Consider the following 24964-nt stretch of genomic DNA (forward strand, 5'->3'; position numbering starts at 1 on the left):
TCATCTTCTGCAGGTCAATAAGAACAAAATGGCATACGAACTTTAGCAGTGCCTGCCTTGCCAAAGTTCTGTTCGACAGTTCTTGATCCTCCAGGATTTCCCAATTAGCTGTCTGAACATCTCCACCAGTCGAACATTATGTGTGATTGGTCAGAAGTTAAAGGTGGCTGTGATTTATTTGGTTTTGTTTCTGCATTCTGCCCATGAAGGCTTGATTCTCATACACTGATATGGCCTTGCCTGGGATTGAACCCACAACCTTGTGGTCCAAAGGCAATTAAGACACTGCACTATACAATATGTTGGATAAACGTCCCTCTCCCTTTTTTTTAAATGATTTCCCTCTTCCCTCCATCACTGCACTTGCCCCTCGGCTGGCCACTCATTAGGTTGTGTTTAGGACACTAGAAACCATTGGCGTATAAACAAGTTTCCCAATTAAACTAAAGACCTAGATCTCTGTTATCTGCCCATACTGGGCTCATGTGTCTGTTTCCATTGCTACTTAGCCCCACTGAGCTCTTTATACAGTGGTTGATCTGTGATGGAAATGTTATTTGTGGCCTTTCAGACCAGTTAGGCTGGTTAACCCTGACTGGTGCGAACTCTCTGTTTGGTGAACTTTTAGGACTTTTTAGGGGATAATAGTGACCTCAGATTTCAGGTTTTACAGTATGTGATGTCAAGTAGATTATGGATTTTGTGCATGATTGAGCCTAATGTATGCTACTGTTATCAAAGTATCCTATAATGTGTCTTCATATGGCCATACCTTCACAGTCTGAGGGCTCTGTGCTGCCCTCCTCCTGGTCTTCGACTAGTCTGTTAAACTTTTGTCGTCGGCTTGACGGTGGCTGATCCTGGTTCTGGCTCTGGTTCTGTGTAACAGCGCTGTTGGCTGCAGCCGAGGTGTTTCTGAAGCTCTGGGAGCGCGACACAGAGATCTCAAACTGCTTCAGCACCTCGTCTTCGCTGTTGGATGAGCTGGTGGCGTCTTCGTCATCATCGTCATCACCGTAACTGTTCACTGTCGGAGGGAAAGGAGGTCACACACACAAACATACATGCATGTGTAGAGAGCCACACATACAGCTACAGAAGACAGGAGTTGAGACTGGGGACAAGCAGGATCAAATCTGAGGAGAGGAGAGGAATGTACAAAGGAAAATCCACACAGCAGGGGAGTCATGGATGGAAACAAAACAGAAAGAAAAACAAACTTCAATAAGAATGGAACAGCAAATGAGACTTCAAAGCATGGCTCAGTTCATAGTTGTTGATGTGAGACTGTCTCACTATCCACACTCCACACAGCCCTCCACATTTCACTCATTGTCTCCGTTTCTCACTGTTTCTATCCCTCTCTGCTTCTGAATATGACACACACATGCACAATTGCACATGGCGACAAATGCTTCTCTATTCACTTCATAATCATTTCCCCATAATTGGCTAGCAACAGCTGAATGAATGATGCGGTAACGAGGAATACGCGGGCGCTTGCCCCATACCCACTCTCACCAGCACGGGTCAACAAGCACAAAGTGTCCCTGTCTACCTGAGTTATCACCATGGTAACCTAAGGAGCAGATTTGCTTTTCCGAGAGTGGGCAGGCGAAGGTTGATTGATTTATTGTCAAGATGTGCTTGCCTTGCACGCACACAAACTTGTGTATAATAGGTACGGCGACATCATTATAAGAAACATTGTGAGGCAAGTATTAACTTAATATAACTGTACTGTACACTCTCCATTGCTGAAGACATGCAATTACATACACACTTATTCACGCACACGCAGGCATAAAGATACACTAAGAGGCAATCCTAGACAGTCAGGTAATAAATTGCTCATATGAACAGTAAAGATAAAGTGACAATGAAGCAAAGTAAAAAGGTTTAAATGACTGATTTACACTGAATCTTAAATTCAACACCATTATGCTGTGAGAGCATCTTGTTAGATTTCCGCTGACCATAGGGTGAGGGTTAGTGTCCGTGTAGCCTGAGCTAATGTGTTAGGTTTCTGGTCTAGAGGGGCGGGTCGCGGCAGAGATTTGCGCACGCCGTGATTGGATCTCACCGATCTGTCAGTCACCCCCGGCCCCTCCTCCCCCCCCCAGTGCAGCGCTACGTCACCTCATTTGGAGCGACGCCCACCCGGAAGGGTTGACTCCCACTTCTAGACCAGAGCGGCCAATGCGTTCCTCCAGGCTTTCATTTTTTGCGCCAACGAAAATGACAGCCTGGTACCGAGGCTAGTGTCCGTGCAACACTTTAGTTTAACTGAACCACATTGCTCCGTGACCTGAATTTTCATTTGAGAACACAGAACACAGATAAAGCATGACAACCATCAGCTTGGTCTATCTTGCAATTGAACCAGAGTATGGCATCCAGCTCGTTTCTTCTTCTTTCAGCTTTCAGTGTAGAACCCTATCTGATCTGTCTGTTACAGTATATATGTATCAATCTAATATCTATTTAGGGGTTCAACTTCAAACATAAGTCATCATACACTGATCCTTGGTCAATGTATCTTCTGCGTTCTGTGGTGACACAGATGGCCCTGTTCGCATCTCATATTAACGAGAACGGAATGTGGACACGAACGAACGGTACCACTTTCACGTCCTATATTGGCGAGGAGGAGGAATCATTACTCATTACTTATCTTCCTCTCGAACAGCACTCAGTCGGCATTAGTGGACACTCTCCGGGTAAGCCTCTGTCTGGGATGCAGGTGGAGCCTTGTGGTGAAAGTGTCTGCCCTGAAACTGGGAGGTTGGGGTTCGATCCCCGGCCGGGTCATACCAAAGACTGTAAAAATGGGACCCAATGCCTCCCTGCTTGGCACTAAGCATCAATGGGTTGGATTGGGGGGTCAAATCAACTAATCAAATGATTCCCGAGCACGGCACGGCTGCAGCTCACCGCTCCATGGCTGCGGCTCACCGCTCCAAGAGATGGGTCAAATGCAGAGAACAAATTTCACTGCGGTAACGTTTGTGACAAATCGTACGCCTTTGACTTTGAGCTGCAGGAGCCGGGGCTGCAGAAGCCGGGGCTACAGGAGCCGGGGCTCCAGGTGGAGCTGCAGGAAGTGGAGCTGCAGGAGCCGGGCCTGCAGACACAGGTGGCTGTGCTGCAGGCGCTGCTGCAGACACAGGTGGCTGTGCTGCAGGCGGTGCTGCAGACACAGGAGGCGGTGCTGCAGACACAGGAGGCGGTGCTGCAGACACAGGAGGCGGTGCTGCAGACACAGGAGGCGGTGCTGCAGACACAAGAGGCGGTGCTGCAGACACAGGAGGCGGTGCTGCAGACACAGGAGGCGCTGCTGCAGACACAGGAGGCGGTGCTGCAGACACAGGAGGCGGTGCTGCAGACACAGGAGGCGCTGCTGCAGACACAGGAGGCGGTGCTGCAGACACAGGAGGCGCTGCTGCAGACACAGGAGGCGCTGCTGCAGACACAGGAGGCGCTGCTGCAGACACAGGAGGTCGGGCTGCAGACACGGGAGGCGGGGCTGCAGGCTCTGGCAGGTCATCAGCTGATAGGACTGTTAACAGTGCAGAGGGCGCAGGCAGGACATCTAAGGAGATGGCTGGGAAGGGCTCCGGCAGGTCAGCAGCTGATACAGCCGGTGAGGGTGCAGAGGGCGCAGGCAGGTCATCAATGCGGACAGCTAGCATGGGCTCATGGATGCGGGGCAGCACGGTGCTCTGGACATTGGCCAGCAGGGTGCTGGGCAGCACGGTGCTCTGGGTGTCGGCCAGCAGGGTGCTGGGCAGCAGGGTGCTCTGGGTGTCGGCCAGCAGGGTGCTGGGCAGCAGGGTGCTCTGGGGGTGTAGGGAGCCATGGCGACCACGCCTTCTCCTGAGGCCCATAGTTCCCCATACAAAGGGCCAAGCGAGACCCCTCATAAGGGTCCTGGACAGAAACCGACCACTGCTCCATCCATCCATCTTCAACCGCTTATCCGTAGTCGGGTCGCGGGGGCAACAGCTCCACCAGAGTGCTCCAGACTTCCCTCTCCAGAGCAACATTAGTGACTTCCTCCTGGGGGATTCCGAGACGTTCCAAGGCCAGTGAGTCGATGTATTTCCTCCAACTGCGCCTTGGTCTGCCCCGGGGTCTCCTCCCAGTGGGACGTGCGTCGCGACCAGATGCCCGAACCACCTCAGCTGACTCCTTTCCAGGCGAAGGAGCAGCGGTTCTACTCCGAGTCTCTCTCGTGTGACTGAACTTCTCACCCTATCTCTAAGGGAGATGCCAGCCACCCGTCGAAGAAAACTAATTTCGGCCGCTTGTATTCGCGACCTTATTCTTTCGGTCATGACCCACACTTCATGACCATAGGTGAGAGTAGGAACGAAGATTGCTCGGTAGACAGAGAACTCTCTTTTCGTCACAACAGTGCGGTACAGCGACTGCAATACCGCCCCTGCCGCTCCGATTCTCCGGCTGATCTCCTTCTCCAACCTCCCCTCACTCGTGAACAAGACCCCGAGATACTTGAACTCCTTCAACTGGGGTAATGCCTCATTCCCTACTCGGACTGCACAATCCACCGGTTTCCTGCTGAGAACCATGGCCTCAGATTTGGAGACGCTGATCCTCATCCCAGCCGCCGTACACTCGGCTGCGAACCGGTCCAGTGAGAGCTGAAGGCAAAAAGCAGTGATGCAACCCTTAGGTCACCGAGCCGAATACCCTCTCCGCCACGACTTCGCCTCGATATCCTCGATATCCGACCACTGCTGCTGGGTTGAAATCTGCCTCTGAAGTTCAGCACGCAGGTTAGGAGGAGAGGCAATGATCAACCACATTTTCAGAATCCACAACCTTCTTCTTGAAAAGTTGTAACTCTGCTGGGTTCATTTTTATGGTCAGTTCATACTGTCATGGATGCAGACAGAGTGGTTGAACCCAAATGCAAAGTCACAACAAACTAGGGCTGATCTCAAAGTATTTAATGAAGAAAAGAGTAAAATCTTACACAGGAGTTGCAGGCAGGAATCAGGATGTCGAAAAAGACAAAGTAGTCTAAACAGGAGCAGGTAACACATGACATCCACGACAACGAACTTATGAACTGACAATGAGTGTTTGCACTGAGCCCAGTTTTACCAGCTGGTTGAAAGGTTCGCAGGTGGGCTGATGAGGGAGTTGGAGACAGGTGTGTAAATGGGACAGCAGTGTGGTGGAATGGGATAGGCCTATTGGAGTGGCCAGGGTGGAGACACAGACTGAGGGAGAGACAGACTGTGACACTCCTGGTAAGCCTCACTGGGCCCAAGTCCACTTCTGACGGCACACCTGCCTTGTTGTAAGTTTTGGATTCATTTTCAATATTTAATGGTGTTTTCAAGTGTGTAAACTATGTGTGTAATGTGATGCGGAGTACCCTGCAAATTGAAAAGCTAAGCTAAAGCTATATATATATGATTTTTTATCCCACGATTTTGTAAACCATTTTTCACCCGGTGCCAATTGCCTAAACTGTAATCCTGGGCGCTACTCTCCCTCTGCCAACCTGGGGAGAGCCCGGAGCTGAGCTCATGCCTCCTTCAATGCATGAGGAGTGAGCAGGCTGCTTCTTATCACCTGACAGGGGGGAGTTTCCCCAGTAGGACATACCGCGAGGAAGGAACACGTTATTCCAACCAGTTCCTTTCCCCTCCATCAGGCCCCCAGGCTGACCAGGGGGAGGCAGTATAGAGACCAGGATTACTGCATGTTTTTTGTAAGGGTACATAATACATACCCTAGGCCAGGGGACTCGGGGAGAACATGCAAACTCCACACAGAAAGGCCCTTTCGCCAACCCGCAAGTGTACAGTCTGTCATCAATATAAGGGTGTGTTCTGGAATACGCTCTGGGCACTCTCTGGTCATTTGGAATTCAGAGCGGTCAGAAGGTCGCCACTTGAAAATTGCCACACTCTAGGTTGAGTCAGGGGGAACAGCCAGAACACTGAGTGACCGCCCCCAAATCAGAAGCCTGGTTATCCAGAGAGTCCAAAAGGTGAAGGAGGAAGTCATAGCCTTGAGTTTGGTAGGCCTATTCTAGACAGTATTCAACACACCTACAGGCTATACAGTATACATGGATATACAAGGATGAAAATGGCAACATTAGTATTTATTCTAAATTCACTTATATCAGAGCACTCTGTGGCATCAACACCAGAGAACTCTGAAATCTGAGGAGATTCTCAGAGTGGTGCAATAGCGATGTTTTTAATTAGTTCTTGTGATAATAAAGACGGCTCACACCAAAAATAAATGTCCACGTAAGAAATAGCAAATATAGTTTTAGGTGCGTTCACATCGGGCGAGAAAAGGCACGTTCAGTATGTCATTTTGAGTGATGTAATTTGGTATCAATATTAATGTGATGGGAGGTACAGTATATGATCTTATGGATACCATAAAATCAGTCTGGTTCTATTTGCCTGTTTGACAGGAATGCTTACAGCTTACAAAAATAAGCCAAAAATACACAGGGAAAACCTAGAGGAGTAATGTCAACTCCATAGACAAAATTACCAAAATTGAAATATATTACACCTGTGAATCCACTTGCGTATACAAACAGAACAAAACACAAACACACATATCCCAATTTCTCATATCAATATTGCTATCCTGGGCTGATTCTAAACTGGAATAGGCAGAGACTTGCATTTGGAAGAATGTTTAAGAAAATAATTACTTGGTTATTATACAGGCTGTATAATTGAAATCACATTAAATAGTAGAGGTTTTAGCCGTCATTCAGATGAAACTGAAATCAATGGAAGCACAGACGGCAAGCTATATAAGCACGATCGATGTTGTTCTACTAATCTTTCTGCTATCCCTACCGGTTCATCTTTTTTAATTTCAGTACAGCCCTATATTGACTATTCATGTCAATAGGGCTTATGTCTTATGTCATACACTGGGGTGTTAGGAAACCCCGACCTGTTGGAGGCGTGTTTTCCACATGTATAACATAAGATCAAAATGGCCACTGCATGGTCAGTTACTAAATGAAAGTGAATTTAAATGGTAGAGTTCAGACCAACTTCTGCTGAGTCTATACCAGCCCTATGTAGATGGTTGAATGTTTACCTGTCGATACAGGCCTACCTCCTTCAATAACACACAATTTCTCGAAGACAGCAGCCCTCACTCGATACACAAACACACTGAGGCATACAGATGAGGCCAGACAGTCCTTTGGCTGCCGCTCGATGAATAGAAGACTGTTGAAAGGACTGAATGAAGGAGTGTTTCCAATAAATGGAATGAAAAGGATTTCAGCTGCAAATTACATTCTTGAAAACGAATGTGCTGCTACATACATGCTTTCATACATGTTTCATATGCACAGTCTTTGATCGCACCATGTCATACGGTATGTGTTGTATGCTAATCCATAACCCAGGTTATTATTTAGTACATTAGGTGTCGTTATCTTGTCTAGGGGTCTTCTGGCTTACTCAATTTGCAATGCAATCAATCGAATTTATGTTTCCTTCCTAACTTACCAGGTGGTTATGCCTTTATTGGCACAGCGCTGAAACCACTGCCACTATTGAAAGGGTTCCAGCTCCCAATCACTGATTAACTACCGGTGCTTCACATTATATTGTATTGGAAATGTCAAAACACTAATTAAAGGACCACTTCACCACTTTTCAACTTCTCTTCCTATAATTGGTCCTAACTAATGTTCATGATAAAATATCACATTTCTTTCCTACTCAGTCTGTGACTCATAGGAAGGCTGTGGGCAGTTCAGAAACCCGTCCACCAGTGACATCATCGATGGTGAATCCAAGCTAATAGAAACGGCAGGCTTTCTTTTCCTGAAAAGTTGCAATGCAAAAGTTGAAGCCATCGTTCTCACGATAATACAAATCTAAATATATTTTAAAACAAATCTTGTTTAAAAAATAATCTGCCTAATAATAATAATAATAATAATAATAAAACTTTATTTGTATAGCACCTTTCATGACATGAAATGCAGCTCAAAGTGCTTTACACAAAAAAGAAAAGAAAGGCAAGGCATAAACAATACAGTGAGGACATGAATAACATTTTTTTTAAAAGACAGATAAATCAATTAAAAGCAAGGGTGTAAAAGTGGGTCTTGAGCTGAGCTTTAAAAATGTCTACAGAGGCTGCCTGTCGAAGGTACAGTGGGAGTTTGTTCCACGCCGTTGGCCCGTAGAAGCAAAAAGCTGCTTCCCCGTATTTTTTAGTTGCCATTTTTTTAGGCAAAGCGAGCAGGCCAGCAGTGGAAGACCTTAGGGGGCGGTTTGGGACATATTTCGGCAGGCAGTCATGTAGGTAGGAAGGTGCGAGACCATTGAGAGCTTTATAAACAAGTAAAAGAATTTTAAAATCAATCCTAAAAACAACCGGAAGCCAGTGCAATGAGGCCAAGACTGGAGTAATATGTTCTCTCATCTTAGTTCTAGTTAAGACTCTGGCTGCTGCATTTTGGACAAGTTGTAATCTGTCAGTTGATTTCTTAGGCAATCCAGAAAAAAGTGCATTGCAGTAATCAAGCCGAGAAAAAACAAAGGCGTGGATTAGCGTTTTTGCATCGTCCAGTGACAAATAGGCTCTGATTCGTGCAATATTTCTAAGATGAAAAAAGGCAATCTTGGTAACATGATTAATGTGTGAATTAAAATTCAGTTCAGAATCAATAGTGATCCCCAAGTTCTTTACTGTACTGTTACTTTCTACAGTCAGGTTGCCATGATGATGTCACTGGTGGACGGGTGTCCGAACTGCCCAAAGCCCTCCTACGAGACACAGACTGAGTAGGAAAAAATTGTGGTGTTTTATCATGAACATTAGTGAGGACCAATTATATGAAGAGATGTTAACCAGACAATAATCTAACACCGGTACTTGGCTGCAATATACATAGCTAAAATGCTGCTACAATATATATAGCTAAAATCTAAAATGACACAGATCCTTTCCCGGTTTTAACGGGTTAATAAACATACTTAAGGACAGATCCAAATAATTAATCGATCTGACTGGGACATACATATGTCTCATCTCACCCACTTCTACACTCTTTTTTAATGTTTATGCCTTGCTTTTCTTTTCTTTTTTTCTCCATTGCTCTGTAAAGCACTTTGAGAGCTACATTTCATGTCATGAAACGTGCTATACAAATAAAGTTTTATTATTATTATCTGCGATGACAAAAATTAGTTAACTTTGTCCCATACTGCTCAGATGGATATGAAAATGTTTCTTAAACAATGCATGTGTAGTTTAGGACAACACAGGGATATAAACTTGTCTAAATAAGAACTTTTATGACAGTTATGTAACAGAAGAGCCAGGTAGCATATAAAGCACCAATAAAAAGAAGTCTAAAAAACAAATCCCCTACCTTAGACTAGAAATCTCTCCCAGACAATTCCAACGGTTACATCCGTAACAGTTGAACTTCCATCTAAAAGCTTTGTCATGGATAACATCCAAACAGGACGTGATGTTTGCATAAGGAGCGAACTGGAAATACCAGAATATAGAGGAACACCTGCCAATCACATATCACTGACCTACGGAAAAGCCGCTACTGTAGTGTTTGCACAGCGTTGGAGGAAACACCTTACCTACAATGTGAGACTTTGGAAGCAAATTTCAGCTGTTTCACATAAGCATATAGGATGTGAACCATTCTTACACAGTTGAGTTGGCCTGCAGAAACCCAGGGAATTTCAAGGCCAGAGGGAACACATACTGTACTAGCCTGGTTAATAAACCAGACCGAATCAGCCGTTGGCAAAAAAAAGTTGCCTACCAGCGGATTTCGGTCTGGCGAGGCTCAGTAGCACGCCTCTTTCCTACAATCGAGAACAGGTCGGACCAATCGGGACACGGTATGCAATATGGGCGGGCTTTGGTACAGTGACGTTCAATGCTTGAGACTTTTGACTGACAGTAGCTCTGACCAATTGCGTCAAAGAGAAAATGTTTGAACCCGCCCCCCGGGAAATGAAATCCAAGTGGAGCCAGCCCAGACTGATATACCGCGACAGTGTTGTGTGATATTAGTCTGGCTTATTAGCCAGGCTAATACTGTACATGCCTGTAGTGCCTTGTGACAGTGAGACAACCTGAGCACATGCAATCTCTGTTTTAGAGGCATTTATCGTGTTTGTACACAAGTCGGTGCGCCAGATTTATATGGTGGCAAACCAGGAAGTGGGAAAAGAAACCTCCTCCTAACAGGGAAAGATAAGAGAGGAGGGTTGCACTGTCCGCGTAACGTTGTAACTAATGTTACAGCTTCTGTTCCGTCTTCCATGCCTCACCCAGCACAACTCACGCACAGATGCCCTGGAAGATCCTTGGCTCCCCCTTACCTCTCTCCCTTTCATCCCTCATCCCTCTCTCCCTCATTCACCTCCTCGCCATCTCTCACCACCCTCTGCTCGCCCGTCGTCATTTATTCCTCTCTCTCTCTCTCTCTCTCTCTCTCTCTCTCTCACCCAGGCCCTGGCGGATGCCACTGCGGGTCTTCTTCCTGCGGCGGTGTCCGTGCTCCTCCAGGCAAGGCAGGCCTCCTACGTTGGAGAAGCACAGCTTCTTGTTGATGAAGAGGAAAAGCACGGCCAGTGCCACGACGAAGACCCCCACCGCTGAGAGGAAGCCGATGGCCTCGGGGGTGACTGCCAGGGACAGAGAAGAGAGGGACAGGGAGGAGAGGGAGAGGGGACACACAATGACACACTGATCAGACCACACAAACAGACAGCCTGGTGACGTGCACGCATGCATGCACACACACACAGGCACGGACACACACAGTACGCATGGTACATGAGATGCATACACAGACACAATGAGCGAGGCTTTAGTATTCAGGGAATGCAAAGGTGCTGTTGCTGCACTCCATCATGCTAGATGTTCTGTGAAGCATTTTGAGGGTATTTGAGTATTGGTTCTACTATTCATTGCACATCTGTTATCCCTGTACCACATCTGTCACTTAGGTGATGATGGGAGCTTAGTTTAGACTAGTCATTGGTTAGACATGGGTTAAGGTTAGGTTTAGGTGTGCTGCCCTGTGGGAGGTTATGGTTAGGGTGAGGGTTTGAGATAGGTTGTAGTTGTAGGACTAATGACTGGTCTAACCAAATGACTAGTCTAAACTAAGTACTGTCTAAACTAAGTACTGCACCCGGGAGCTGTCTATACAATATGTTTCTGCACCAGAATTACCACAATCACAAATTCCTGTGGGTTCATTGGTTACAAGTCAATACATGTGTACACAGTATACACAATAGAACTTCATTGGTGATGTTGGCCCACACCTCCTTAGTACATCCTGTTTTCCTGGTACCAGTTGTATCAGTATACAGTATGCTGTATAATTTGTAGGGATGTCCCGATATACACTTTTTTCGTTTCCGATCCGATCCCGATACCACAATTTCTGTGTTAGCCGATACCAGAGAATAATATTTATAATTATAAAAAAAGAAAAGAAAATTGGTACATCCACTACATTCATATAGGAAGGGGGAAAAGTACTTTATGAATAAATCACTTGAACTATTTCAGATGTGAAAATAGCAGATCTACAAGTTCAAAAAGCATCATTATTTCACTATGTCAATGAACAGTTGGGGTAGCTGTACACACACACACACACACACACACACACACACACACACACACACACACACACACACACACACACACACACACACACACAGTCATGAACATTTCAACAGACGTTCTAGCCTTTTTCAAACATGCAGCTCTGAGAAGAACAGAAGGAATGGTTTCTGTGAAGGAGCATCGTGCAAGACTCAGCAAAGATGAAGAGAATGGTAAAAAAGAGATCAGAATGGAGAGAATGAGAGAGGGTAGGGCTGGGCAAATAACCGAAAATGTATCAAAACACACATTAGAACCTCTAAGACAGTGGTTCTCAACCTGTGGTCTGGGGCCCACTGGTGGACCATGAGGATATTGACAGTGGGCCTGTATTATACATTGTTGTACAATCGTGGCAGGCAAAATAAACGGTGAAAATGTACTGTACACGCTCACATGTCAAGTTTCTTTTTAAAATAATCGTTTGTTAATCGCAATCGAGGCAAAAGTTTGAAATAATCGCAGTATTGATCATATCGACCAGCCTTAAGAGAGAGCCAGGGGTGAGAGAACAGCAGCAAGTGGAAAGGAAGTACAGAAAAAAAGAAGAAAAAACACGAGGGAGGGAGAGTGATGAAATTACCAAGATGAGGCGAGAAAAGGAGAGAACAAGAGAAAAAGAAGCCTCTCTCGGTCTCACACACACACACACATACACACAGAGGCTCGTGTGCTCGCTGTTCCTCATCTCCATGGCAACCACTCATGGTGGAGGTGAATCGATGAAAGCTAAAGATAAGAGAAGAAGAATCAAGTCTGTAGAGATCAAAAGAGAGACCATCAGAGACACTGGTGGACGGACGGACAGACAGACAGACAGACAGACAGACAGACAGACAGACAGACAGACAGACAGACAGACAGACAGACAGACAGACAGACAGACAGACAGAGGGTTCAGTGTGTGTTGTTCTCAGAGTCAATGTCAGCGAGGGCAGATGGACAGGAAGAACACCCGTGTCACAGTCTGCTCTCACACCTGCCATCCTCACATACGTGCATGCGTGTGCGTGCACACACGCACAGCAGGTCTCCACATTAACCGCTTGTCTGGGACAAATGGAAGTTTTTTTAGGGCAAGTGTAAGAGAAATATACTTGACCCAGATGGGATACGTTAAGAGGAACTGCACTAAATAAGTCAAACAGAGAGTTGAGGGGATGTGTTTCAAGAGAGGAATAATGTTGTGCAGTGTCTGCTGGGATAAACCAACTACTGCAACTAGGCTAAGTCAGCTAGCAGTTCTGAAATTCACAGGGATTGTTCATTGTTGGGATTGCTGTTGCTCCAAACATACATACAGTATACAGTACAGTACATACTGCATAGTTCAGTGACTGCTCCTTACTACTTTTCAGACTGCACGCACACGTGCACGCGCACACACACACACACACACACACACACACACACACACACACACATGCACACACACACATGCACATCACACGGACAGGGAACTAAACCTAATTACCCACATTAAGGATCTTAGAGTGAAATTAATAAAAGGCATCAACTCTTTGGCATTATCTCTCTCTCTCTCACACACACGCACGCACGCACGCACGCCAACCAACCTACACACACGGTCCTGAAAGCTAATTATCCACATTAATTGATGACCTTACAGTGCACTGAGAGAGACAGCAGGCAGTCCCTTTTGTTCAGTGACTACAAAGCCCCTCTCTCTTCTCTCTGCGGGCTCATATCTCTGTTTAATGAGCAGTATTACTAGTGTGGCCTTCTATAAGGCAGTGTGCATCTCTCCCAGTCTTTCTAATCTAACAGCAACATCAAAGTACTGTCTGCTTTCCTCTGGAGGTGTTCACTTCAAAGGCGAGGGGTGGAAAAGTCAGCACCGGCATAGTAATCAGGGATAAGGGTTTAATGTGCGCTCACACACGTACATGTCAGTGGCACCGGGCACGCACATGCATACAAAGCATGAGTAGGTCTGTGCATGTGTCCATATACACATACACATGCACACAGTTCGAGAACAAACACAACACTCGTATGTGCACACATGTGTGAAACCGGCATGCATTGCACACTTTGATATGAATATATATATTTTTATTTTTGAATCGCAGGTTTGAGTCGCAGGTTTGAATCCCGATCCCATCGACCTTTGCTGCGTGTCACCGCCCATCTCTCTCCCCGTTTCCTGTCAGTCTACTGTAACTCTATCAATAAATGCAGCCCTCCTCCCACCCAAAAAATAAGATAATTGAAAAGACATTAAACATTAAAGGTATATTCAGTGATTTTACTTAATTCAAATATCACTTATTTTTTCTTTTTTTCTGGATAATCCTCCCTACTATAGAGTGTGCTGACCATATAAGGAGTTCCTCCCTGTCCCCAGTGAGCCCCTGGGGTCAAAAAACCCTAGTTTCAAATTTGGTGGCGGGTGGCAAAGCCTTCATCCAATCAGGATGAGAGGGGCCTTCCTCCAATCATGATCGACTGGGGGCGGGCCTTGGTGCACATGCTGTTGGCCTGTTGCACTTTCCCCCACTGTAGAGCGTGCATGTGCACATTTTGTTACCGGGGCGGACTGGGTGGTTTTCCAAATCACCCAAATTACTGAATGCTCCTTTAAGGTTAAAGGTGTGTAACGGCCTAAACCTCATTCACTTGAACGGAGTGTTCGTTTTTCTGGAGGGAGGGGAAATTGGCCTTATTGGCCTCATTTCACACACACACACACACACACACACACACACACACACACACACACACACACACACACACACACACACACACACACACACACACACACACACACACACACACGAAGGCAAGCACATAATGAATTATCAAACCGTTATTAACATTCAAACACATCCCTCCCTCCCAACGCACATCAAATACAAATGCAACAGCTCAGATCACAGACCTTCTGGCAATCTCAGAGCTTTCTGCTATAGCACAGCACAGCACAAACACAAATGAAGGCAATGTAATTGACACATTCACCCATGGGTTTAGACTGGCAGAGTTATACGAGCTTCTTGGAAGCAAAAGTCTATATCATCGCTGTCGGGCAGAAACTGCATATCTCCATATTTCATGTTTTCTTTTGGTAAATTAATCTTCTTCATACTACAGTGTCACACAGAAGTAACACAAATAGTCTGTCTACAAGCTCAGCGCTTGTAGTGAAAGTAGATAAGTGAGTCTGTGGGTTTCATAAATATTGGATCAGTGAAAAGTATTAACAAGAGCTTGTTACTGAATAATAATAAGTTCTATTGGTTCCTTTTTCCATTTCCTGAAAATGACCAGTTTTGGACATTTTGCACACTCAACAGCGACTGTGTGCATTATAGCTAAAAGTTAAAAGTAAAAATCTATGTTAAAATATGTTAAAAGTAAAAAATATTTAGGACGACCGTTGAGCCGATTCTACTCTATGGCTCCGAGACATGGACACTTTCAAAGAAACTAGAGAAACGGTTGGATGGCACTTACACCCACCTTCTAATGAGAGCGCAAAATCTGTCTTGGAAGAGCCACCCATCAACTAAGCTAATATACGGCAACCTTCCCCGTGTTTCTTTACTAGTCCGATCCAGAAGAACACAGATTGCCGGCCACTGCTACAGAGCTGACAATGAGGTTATATCTTCCCTTCTTCTCTGGAGTCCTGCCTCAAACCAGACCAGAGGTAGAAAACTGTCGTTCCCTGATGTCATCGCTAGGGACACATGCATCAGTAAGCAGGAACTGGGGATGGCAATGAAGACCGGGAAGTCTGGCATGGCATTGTGAAATCCATGATCTCGACCGCTGTCGAAAAATGTTGATAATGATAGCTTCATAGTACAAATTTCAAATACCAAGCCATTCTTGCTTGGTAACATGTGGTACCATGGTAACGGTAGTAGTAACTAGTAACAGTCTATGACTATGTCATGGACCCTAGCGTCCCTATCCTGGGGGCAACATTCTGCAAAAATAGCAGCTCAACACCACACATTGTGGCTTATTTTGGTATAAATATTTAGTGTAGAGCAAACACAGGAGACTAGTATAGAGCCCAAGGGAATCCGGTGAACTAAGTATAGGGTTTAAAAAGAAAAAGTGAAAAACAAATAAATACAACTTCATTGGCACCCTAAGCTAGCCCCTCAAGTGTACTACAAAGAAAACAAACATAGTTTACAGTGAGAGCGAAGTACACTATACACACTCATTTATGGGTGCACTCTTGAGTGGCATCCAAACATTTTGCGAGCATAAAGGTGAAAAACTAGGTCATGTATGTGGCCGGGTGGGAGCAGTGTGGGGTAGACTATACCCTATATAAAGCTAAAAAATATATAATATACACACTAACTCACCTATATGGGTGCCAATGTGTTGTATCACAGCCTACACAAGCTAGCAGAAAACTCAGTTAATGACAAGTCAGGTAGGTGTCTATGAGGCGCGTATATCTTTTCTACGTCCGAGCATAGACAAACATGGTAACGCCCCACCTGCGTCTGATTGGCCTACCGACACTGCCGGCCTTACCAGATTTTCCTCCGAGGTAGAAGATACATGCTGGATAGTCTGCCGCGAGGTTACTCCGTGGTGGGAAATAAATAAATAATACAAGTACGATATAATAGAAGAGAATGACAGCTTGGCACGCGCGACAGTTACTTTAATTTTTGTAGAGGCAAACTAATATTGTTTATGCCGTTGGCCTGTTTATTTTGTATACATGTGTAAACTTGAAACATTATTGTACTGTAAAAATGTATATTTTCCCTTGATCTTTATCTTTTTTAGTATAATAGTATTAGTTTACTATAATTAGATTAATACACGATAATCAACACGAACACTTTAATTTTGAACACAGCCCAATCAAATCATAGCACATACGTGTTCAATCAATTATTCAATCAAAACAAACGGCACAAACAATATTAGTTTGCCTCTTCTACAAAAAATAAAGTTACAAGTTACTGTTGCGCGTGCCAAGCTGCCATGTACTTATTTCCCACCACGGAGTAACCTTGCGTATCGGAGGACAGTCTGGTGAGACCATGGGGGCAAGAAGGGCAGTGTCGGTAGGCCAATCAGGGGCAGACGGGGCGTTACCATGTCAATTCTCGGACGTAGGATAGATGGCAAACCAGTGAACACAATTAATTGAACTATTTGAGTGTGTACAAATGTAGAATTTTAGACTCAGGCTTTTATCGTGTGAACACTGAGTCACAGGCATTTAGAGTGTGTGTGTGTTTTCTCACCATTTCAGATTCAGTTGCCGGAGAGAATGGGTGTGGTAGCTATTGATACAGTAAGGTGTGTATGCCTACTATGCCGGTATCCTGTCACGAGTTATCGCACTACACACAAGAAAGCTGCTGATTACATACTGTATGTGAGAGCCTGCACATGTGCATGTACGGACGCACGCACGCACGCACGCACGCACGCACGCACACACACACGCACACGCACACACACAGCGCTCATCTCTATTGACAAATGTACTAGACGCCATTACTGATGTAATGACAATTCTACTGAATTAAACACACTAACAGCCAGGTATGTTTGTGAAGGTCAGACTGGCCTTGCTTCATAATTACATTCAGTTTGTGTTCTGTCCACAATACTCAAACCCAGTGACCACAAGGATGCTGACATTAACTGCCCACCTCTTCCCTCGTCTCTCTCTCTTTGTCACGCACACACCTGAACATCAGTTAGTTTCCGTGGAAACAGGCCAGTGGCTGTGTTAGGTATAATGAGTGTGCCTTTGCCCACCCACGTAATAGAGGGGCTCATGTTACCATGGTACTATCAGTCTATGAGCCTTGATTGGCTGGGAAGACAAGAGTTTTTCAGTTGTGAAGAGGCATTCAAGACGACTTGGAACCGAGACGTTTTCAGAGCTGATGTGAGGTCAGGAGGTCTTGTGCAGCTGTTCCACAGAAAAGATGTATTTTCAACTACAGTCTTAATTGTCTGTTGAAAATACAGTTATGTGGAAAGTGCTGTAAGATGAAAATATTAACTTTCCTCAATGTTGCAGTGGCCAGTTCATTTATTATTATTATTTTGTGATGCATGTGTTACAGCTGGAGAGAGCTTGTGTGATGTGTGTGTGGTACAGTTGTAAAACTTCCAAGATTTGAATACATAGATTAAAATGTAGGTAGGCCTAGTGCTAGTAGTAAAGAGCAGGTTGACTGGAGATGTCATGATCACTTCTCACTCTTGTTGTTTATTATTTCTTCAGTTTTTGTGTAAAGCATTTTTGCTTTATAATGAAATGTTATTACTATGAAAAACTGCAAAACCTGTCTGCCCGTCCGTCAGGTCACGCCACCATATATGGCCATCAGCCTGTTACACCTCGTGACATGTCACGACGTTGATATTGAGAATATAGGTTATAATTGGTCTAGTTCAGACATTTTCAATGCCCCAAGTTTTGAATGCCCTGTGAGAACACAAACTGTGTTCTAAGATAAAGTTACAATAACATTTTAAAAATGTTTCAAAAATAAATAAATGGGATCACAAACAGAAACTGAAAGAGTGTTATGTTGAATGTTCCTCTAGTTTTCTCTGGGTTCAGTTTTTAAGTTTCCAAAGCCTGGAGAGTTTAAAAAGGATTTCGTTGGAAGATTTATCAATATTGGTGTAGAGATGCCCTCTGCTGTCCAAAGGCTGCATTACATACTGAGGCAATCTCCTTGGCTCAGTTGAACCACCATCGAAGGGAATTACACTAAATCATTGTATGTCACCAAGTGCCATCTGGTAAAACTATGCCTGACCCAAACTTCAGTACAACTGTGCTAACCCTAAACCTCACCTCAGTAAAATTACTGTACAGTATGTCTAAACATAACCTTAACCCTAAACCTAACTTGAGCAAAACTATGCCCAGTTTTCCCTAGTGTCCAGAATGTTTTGGTGCCCACCCTTCCTGTTACCCAGAGGAATAACATAACTCCCCCCAAAAGATCCTTGACAGGAAAGAAAAGGATCATAAATAACGCTAGAGATCAGCAATTCTGGCTACAGTCAGTGCAGTTTTATAACTGTAGGATGTCATGTTAGGTGAGATGGGAAACTTCAGGTTTTGCCGAGTGCCATGTTTACTCTTCTACAGGCCTTCTTATGGGAACATCAATCATTCTTGGCTTGTTTTCAAAGGCAAGCAAGTACAACTACTCTATATAATTTGCTTTTGGAGAGCTATCACCTTAATTGTCACGATTATCACATTTTACCAGACTATTGTCACTCAAATAATAGCAATTAATGATTTAATTGTGTTTCTGTCAGTGAACACTGGAATATATGAATAGAATTCAAATCTATGTTTGGCTTTTAGGATTTGAAGTTGCACAGGGCAGATATGACAAATAACCAAAATAGACAAAAAAATGACTGACATATTTAATAACTAGGCTACGTAAAAAAACATTAATAGTGGAAAATAGCCGATCTGCAATCTCACGACGACGTTGCAACGTGTTGTGGGCTTGTAGGTCTGCTATTTCCACTATTTTTGAAAATGTATTTTTCAACTTGGAAAACGATTATGACGATTATGCAAAATAATTGCAATTATCTCAAATAATCACGATTAGGCGAATTGTGACAGGCCTAACCTTGTTCAGACCCATTGGTGGGAATTGATAGCATTCGTTACTAAGCGTTACCTCAAAGGATGAACATTTTAACGTTGTGCATGAGTTAGCATATTTAAACATGTGAGTTAGTATACTTGTGGTGTAGATTGATTTTGTGGTAAAATAGGTGTTAGGCTCTAACCAAGTTTCACATAGACACACAGTGTTGAGGCTTTGTTATGTAATTAGATTATTATGTAAGATCTACCGTACCAGTCAACAATGCCAGTGTCACCAAGACAACGTCCAATAAATGCTTAAAGTTTTATCTTTGAAGGATTCATGATTTTAAATAATTTGGCTCCCACAGTCAAAATCTACATGCCCGCACACTACAATGTCAATAATTGTATAATTTCAATCAATCAATAATTAATCATTGATACATATATAGTAGACCAATGGAACCTCATTCAGCCACACAATCAATTCAGTCATTTTAGCCATGATGCTAAAGATCTCACGTTTAGTAGTTGAGGAAGGCAGGTTGGCAATGGGATCTGCCCCGGCTGACTGGGGGTCTGTAGTTCCTCTAAGACTGTCCATGTCTCCTTCCACACCTCCTCTACTACAGACCTCTTCTATTTTCCTACTGTCCTTGACCACTTTTCCCTCAACTCCAATCTTTTATTCTGCTCTCGTATCCACTCTTTTCCCCTCTTTGCTACACTTCCCTCTCCACTCTGTTTGCCCGTGACACGACTTTCCACTTCTGTAGATAGATACATAGATACATTTAATCTAACACCTAAACATTCTCTCTCTCTTCCCTCTCTCTCTCTAAAATGCTGTGAACTGCTGTGGTCAGGAACCAGCCGTCGGTCTGCTCAGGAACCAGCCTTCGGTCTGCTCAGGAACCTTCCTTCGGACGTAACACCCTTCCTGATTCCTGCCCCAAGCTCCAACGAGGGGCAAGGTGATGAAAATGTAGTAAGCAAATGATTGTAGCAACCAGCATGTTGTTAGGGTTTAGGATCCTCTGTTTCTAGCCACGTCTAGTCCCTTCATAATATGTTGTGGTTCTGCCCAAAACTCATCCAGTTCTAGCAGCCCATTTTTTATACTATTTTCCATCATCTAACCTTCCCCACTGACCACCATTTTCAGGGTTGCTTCCTCTGATGATCTATTCTACAGCACATTATAAACATACATATACTGTTTAAAGTTTTTCTGGGCAACGCTATGACAGAGCTTCCCCTGATCCCTTTTCAATCCAACTTAAAGAGAATTTGTTTGTAACTAACTCACACTTTAAAAGCCTCTATGATAACAACAGCAACATCCAAGTAGCACTCTCTGCATTCGTTTCTTCCCCAAACAATTATTGACAACAGTTTGGATGATTGCCAGTATGTGCCTGAGAGGGAGGAAGATAGAGAGTGGCTGAGTGTGTGTGTGTGTGTGTGTGTGTGTGTGTGTGTGTGTGTGTGTGTGTGTGAGAGTGCATGCGTGTGTGTGTGTGTGTGTGCGTGCGTGCGTGCGTGTGTGTGTGTGTGTTACACAATAATGGTCTACTGGCAATGGGAAAGGACTCAATCGGCCATTGTTTTTGTGTTTTCCTGCATTTAATAATTTTGGTGGGAAAGGCGTATATGTAATACTCTCACGGATAGAACTGAAATGGGACAAGTTAAATCAATTTAAACAATGCCACTTTGATCGACGCCATCTTATCTAGTGTATATCTCCACGAGTCATCTATATTAGGCAAAACAGCTCCTAGGTCCAGTCTGAGTGGATCATTAAGGAGGAAATACATGGATGTTCCAGTTTCCTGATCCAGCTAATTACCCCCCGTGCACCACACACACACACACACACACACACACACACACACACACACACACACACACACACACACACACAACATTATGCAAACACACAAACAAAATCTCTCACACAGGAAAACAAACATACACACCAATTCACAGATTCATACCATGCAATGAATGGGAAATGTTAAAAATAAATACAAATGCATTTGTATTTTTACTATGGTGTATGTATAACTTCAAAGCAAATTTAAATATACCCACATCAACAGCGGCTGCAGGGCTAAAAATACTAACATTGAGATATTGAGTAGAGCTTGCACTCCAGCTACATGGAAAAGAGCAACCTTTTTGCCAAAATTGACCTGAAGAAGATCCTTTGAGGATCTAAATGTCAAATGTCAGCTCTTTTCCATGTAGCTGCAGGATTGCGGGCTGTCTCAGAGTATGTAGGCTTATAACTAACACAACTGTGGTAGTTGGAGGTGGTCAGTGTTGCCAGATTGTGCGAGGGAAATAAGCTATGAAAACAAGCCCAAAAGCAGCGTCCACATGAGCACACCACCACAATAGCTTGTAGATCAGCAGTTTAAAAAAATTATTGTACAATATTTTCAAATGGGGGGGGGGGGAGGTTCTGCAGACAAATACATATTAATTTGGGGGTCCTCAACATGAAAATGTTTGCGAAACACCAAGTCAAACAGTAATTACAACATTAGGAAGCAAGCCCAAATAAGCAACTACACTTTTAAAACAAGCCCCACCAAAAATAACAAATCAAATAAATGCAACCCGCGTTCTAGCAATATTACAAGCTTTAGAGAAAAAAAAGCCCAAAGTCGCTTAGATCCTGTGGTCAGGTAGGACCACTACTGATCGACAAGAGGCATTGCATAAAGATCAAAGGGGAAATGGCTCGCCTTCCTGAACGAGCTCAACAGTAGTTCAACTTTGGCCAGGTTTGTGTCCCGGGTAGCAGGACATGAATCTCATGGATTGCAGCTTTAACCCATTTAGGCCTGACGTCGAAATTTAAAAAATGTCCTGACAGTTTTCTGAAAAACCTTATGTTTCTGTCATCAGTCATGGTGCTCAATATTTCATGTCAAGGACCCCTAAAATTATATGTAATATGCCTCCGCCCCGCATCTGAACACATGTTGTTCCAGGGACCTACCCAGAAGCGAAGATTTGAGTTAAAAATGCTATTTTTACATTGAGTTAAAAATGTAAAAATAGCAGACCTACAAGTTCATATCGCGAGCATGAGCTTGTAGATCTGCTATTTTTCAATAGCTAAAGTATAACATAATGCTTTAATGGGCTCTATGCACACATAACTCTTCCTACTTCTGGGCCCCTTCCCAACTTCCTTCACAGGTGTTCCGATGATACTAATTAAGGCTCAGTTCCATGCCGTGTACAGTGGTTCTCAAACTTTTTAATATCAAGGACTCCCATAACTCTTGAGAGTGTAGAAATGGAACCAAATGGGTTCCATTTGTACATTCTCAGAGTCATTTGGTTCCATTTGTACACTCTCAGAGTTACAGACCCGTACGAGGCAATTTGGAACCCACTCAAGGCCACTTTGAGACCCACTGGTGTAGCAGAGTGTTTCCAGTGAGCCAACATGCACAACAATGGCGTGTGTGCATAGAGCCCATTGAGGAATGATTCCTATGGAGTTTGGTCCAGTGTTTACAATCCTCCCTGTCTGTAGACCTCTGACAGGCCTGGATCAAACCCCTCCAGCCACAACTTCCTGTCCCGTTTCTCCATGACCAAAATAACCACGCATATGTTGGAAGAAATACTGTATTACAATGGAGTGCTGAAGCCCCACACACACTTTGATTGCATTAGGGCCTAAATGGAAACAAGACTGCAAGGACTTTTTTTTTTAATGCTATCCCTTTTTTGGACTAAGTGTTTGACTGTATACTGTTTGCTGATTTTACATTTCTGTCTAATAAACTATTCAATCGATAAAAAAACGTGTGCCATGCTGATCTGTCACTATGCTCTCTCTTTGCTGGAGTCTGTCTCACTCTCAATATACAATTACATAACTAAAATTACACTTGAACTCTGCTCAGAAAACACACTTATAGTACTATGGCCTCTGAAGAGACTTGAAAATAATGTAATTTCTTGGGTGGGTTTTGTGAATGGTTTTCCGATGGTTTTCAAATCCCTTGGCAACTTAGCACAAACACTGGTCAGGGGTCTGCCATCAGAAAATTGTCCGAATAGACCCCACATTTCTGGGTACAAGGATTCCAACGGTAAAGACCAAAAGTCAATCCGAGCACTGGAAGTGGGTGTAATTGCAATTTGTCCCCACTATCATCATTTCTTTGCCTCTACCTCCTGAACGCAAGGTCGGACAGGTATATTAGTGGACCTGGGTGCTGCAAGTGCATCGTTGCTCCAATTAGCGCCAATACACACACCACATGTGGGGCACTACAGCAGTGTTACAGCAGTCTAACATTTCAAATAGCCATTGTGATTTCACTCATTTCCTTTGGGATTCACCTTGATACATATTCTCTTTCCAGATTGTATTAATTCTACTTTTGCTATACAATTATATTGCACCCTGGCACTCATAGGTACTGTGTGTGCTAGGTATTATAGCTACAATAGCTTTTATTTTATATTTTTTATGGAGGGACAGACAGTAGGCTGACAGGAAATGGGGAGAGAGATGGGGGGGAAGACATGCAGTAAAGGCCGTCGGGATCGGGAGTCGAACCCGCGGCACACTGCCCGACTGGATTACCAGCCAAGGTGCCTGGACCACTGAGCCACGGCCCAGGCCATCAGTTCACCATTAAGGTTTACAGATCCCTCCAAGGGTTGTCTTGATGATGTCCCAGGAGCAGAACCGTGTGACTTTGACCCTGGCCTTTACTGTTGTTCATTCGTAGCCTACAGGTCATGCACATTGAGGCTTATTCTCCTATAAGATCCTATAGCTCTGGATAAATTATTACCATTCGTATCATTCACCACATTCCGTTATGTAATTATGTAGGCTACTAAATCGTTACAACAATCCTGACAGATTAGATTAAATCTGAACGAAGATTTAAAACATTAGTGAATTGTCTGGTAGTGTGATAATCACATTAAATAGCCATAGCCCAGCTGTAAAAAGGAAACTGATCTTATATGATAGTAAGCCTAATAGATTAGATACACCTAATGCAGGTATTTTATCATAAAGATGCTCCCCTTCCCATCATCTATGATGTGCTTCTGTTTGTAGCCTAATTAAAACATAAACATGTCCACATACTATTGTGTAGAATATTGTAGTTTTTTTTTATTTAATCCAAGAATGATACTGTACATACGAACGAAATGTTGACATGGTATCATTATTTAAATTCTGAGTTTATTAAAACACTTACAATAAATTAATTAGGGTAGTTTACTAGACTAAGATTGTAGGCATACCAAATTGTTTTCAATATAAGCCTGCATGCACCTTTTTGCTGTAGCTCATGACAGATGTTAAGTATGCACAACATGCCTATTATAGAAACATACGCAGTTAACACCATTAATTAATTGACTATAGGTAAACCCACGATACAATCTGATAGTGGCCTATCTAGGACAGCAAAAAATGTCTGCTCTGCAGAATGATATACTGGCCTACACACTACACAGCCTACAGTACAGTAACTATGGCTGCCCAAACCGTTAGACAACAAATGAAGGGAACATCTATACTATCCACGAATCATGAAGGGAAAACGAATTTAACCAAGACTATCAAATAATCTAATCCGTCAAATCTACGGGCCGACATAG

At 43.8% G+C, this 24964-nt stretch overlaps 1 protein-coding gene across 1 annotated transcript in view; it reads right to left on the bottom strand.

Annotated features, from left to right (window-relative positions):
- Positions 1-19911, bottom strand: part of syt16 (synaptotagmin XVI) — a gene marked incomplete at its 3' end in the record, with an annotated part of 28221 nt that extends 8310 nt beyond the window's left edge. The window contains exons 1-3 of the mRNA XM_079528017.1: positions 19823-19911; positions 10524-10703; positions 773-1027 (exon numbers count right to left, since the gene is read on the bottom strand). Coding sequence (XP_079384143.1) covers positions 773-1027; positions 10524-10703; positions 19823-19904 — 517 coding nt within the window. The 5' untranslated portion in view covers positions 19905-19911. The remainder of the gene's footprint in view (positions 1-772; positions 1028-10523; positions 10704-19822) is intronic.
- Positions 19912-24964: the final 5053 nt, after the last annotated feature.

This window comes from Electrona antarctica (assembly GCF_951216825.1).
Source record: "Electrona antarctica genome assembly, chromosome: 18".
Taxonomy (NCBI): domain Eukaryota; kingdom Metazoa; phylum Chordata; class Actinopteri; order Myctophiformes; family Myctophidae; genus Electrona; species Electrona antarctica.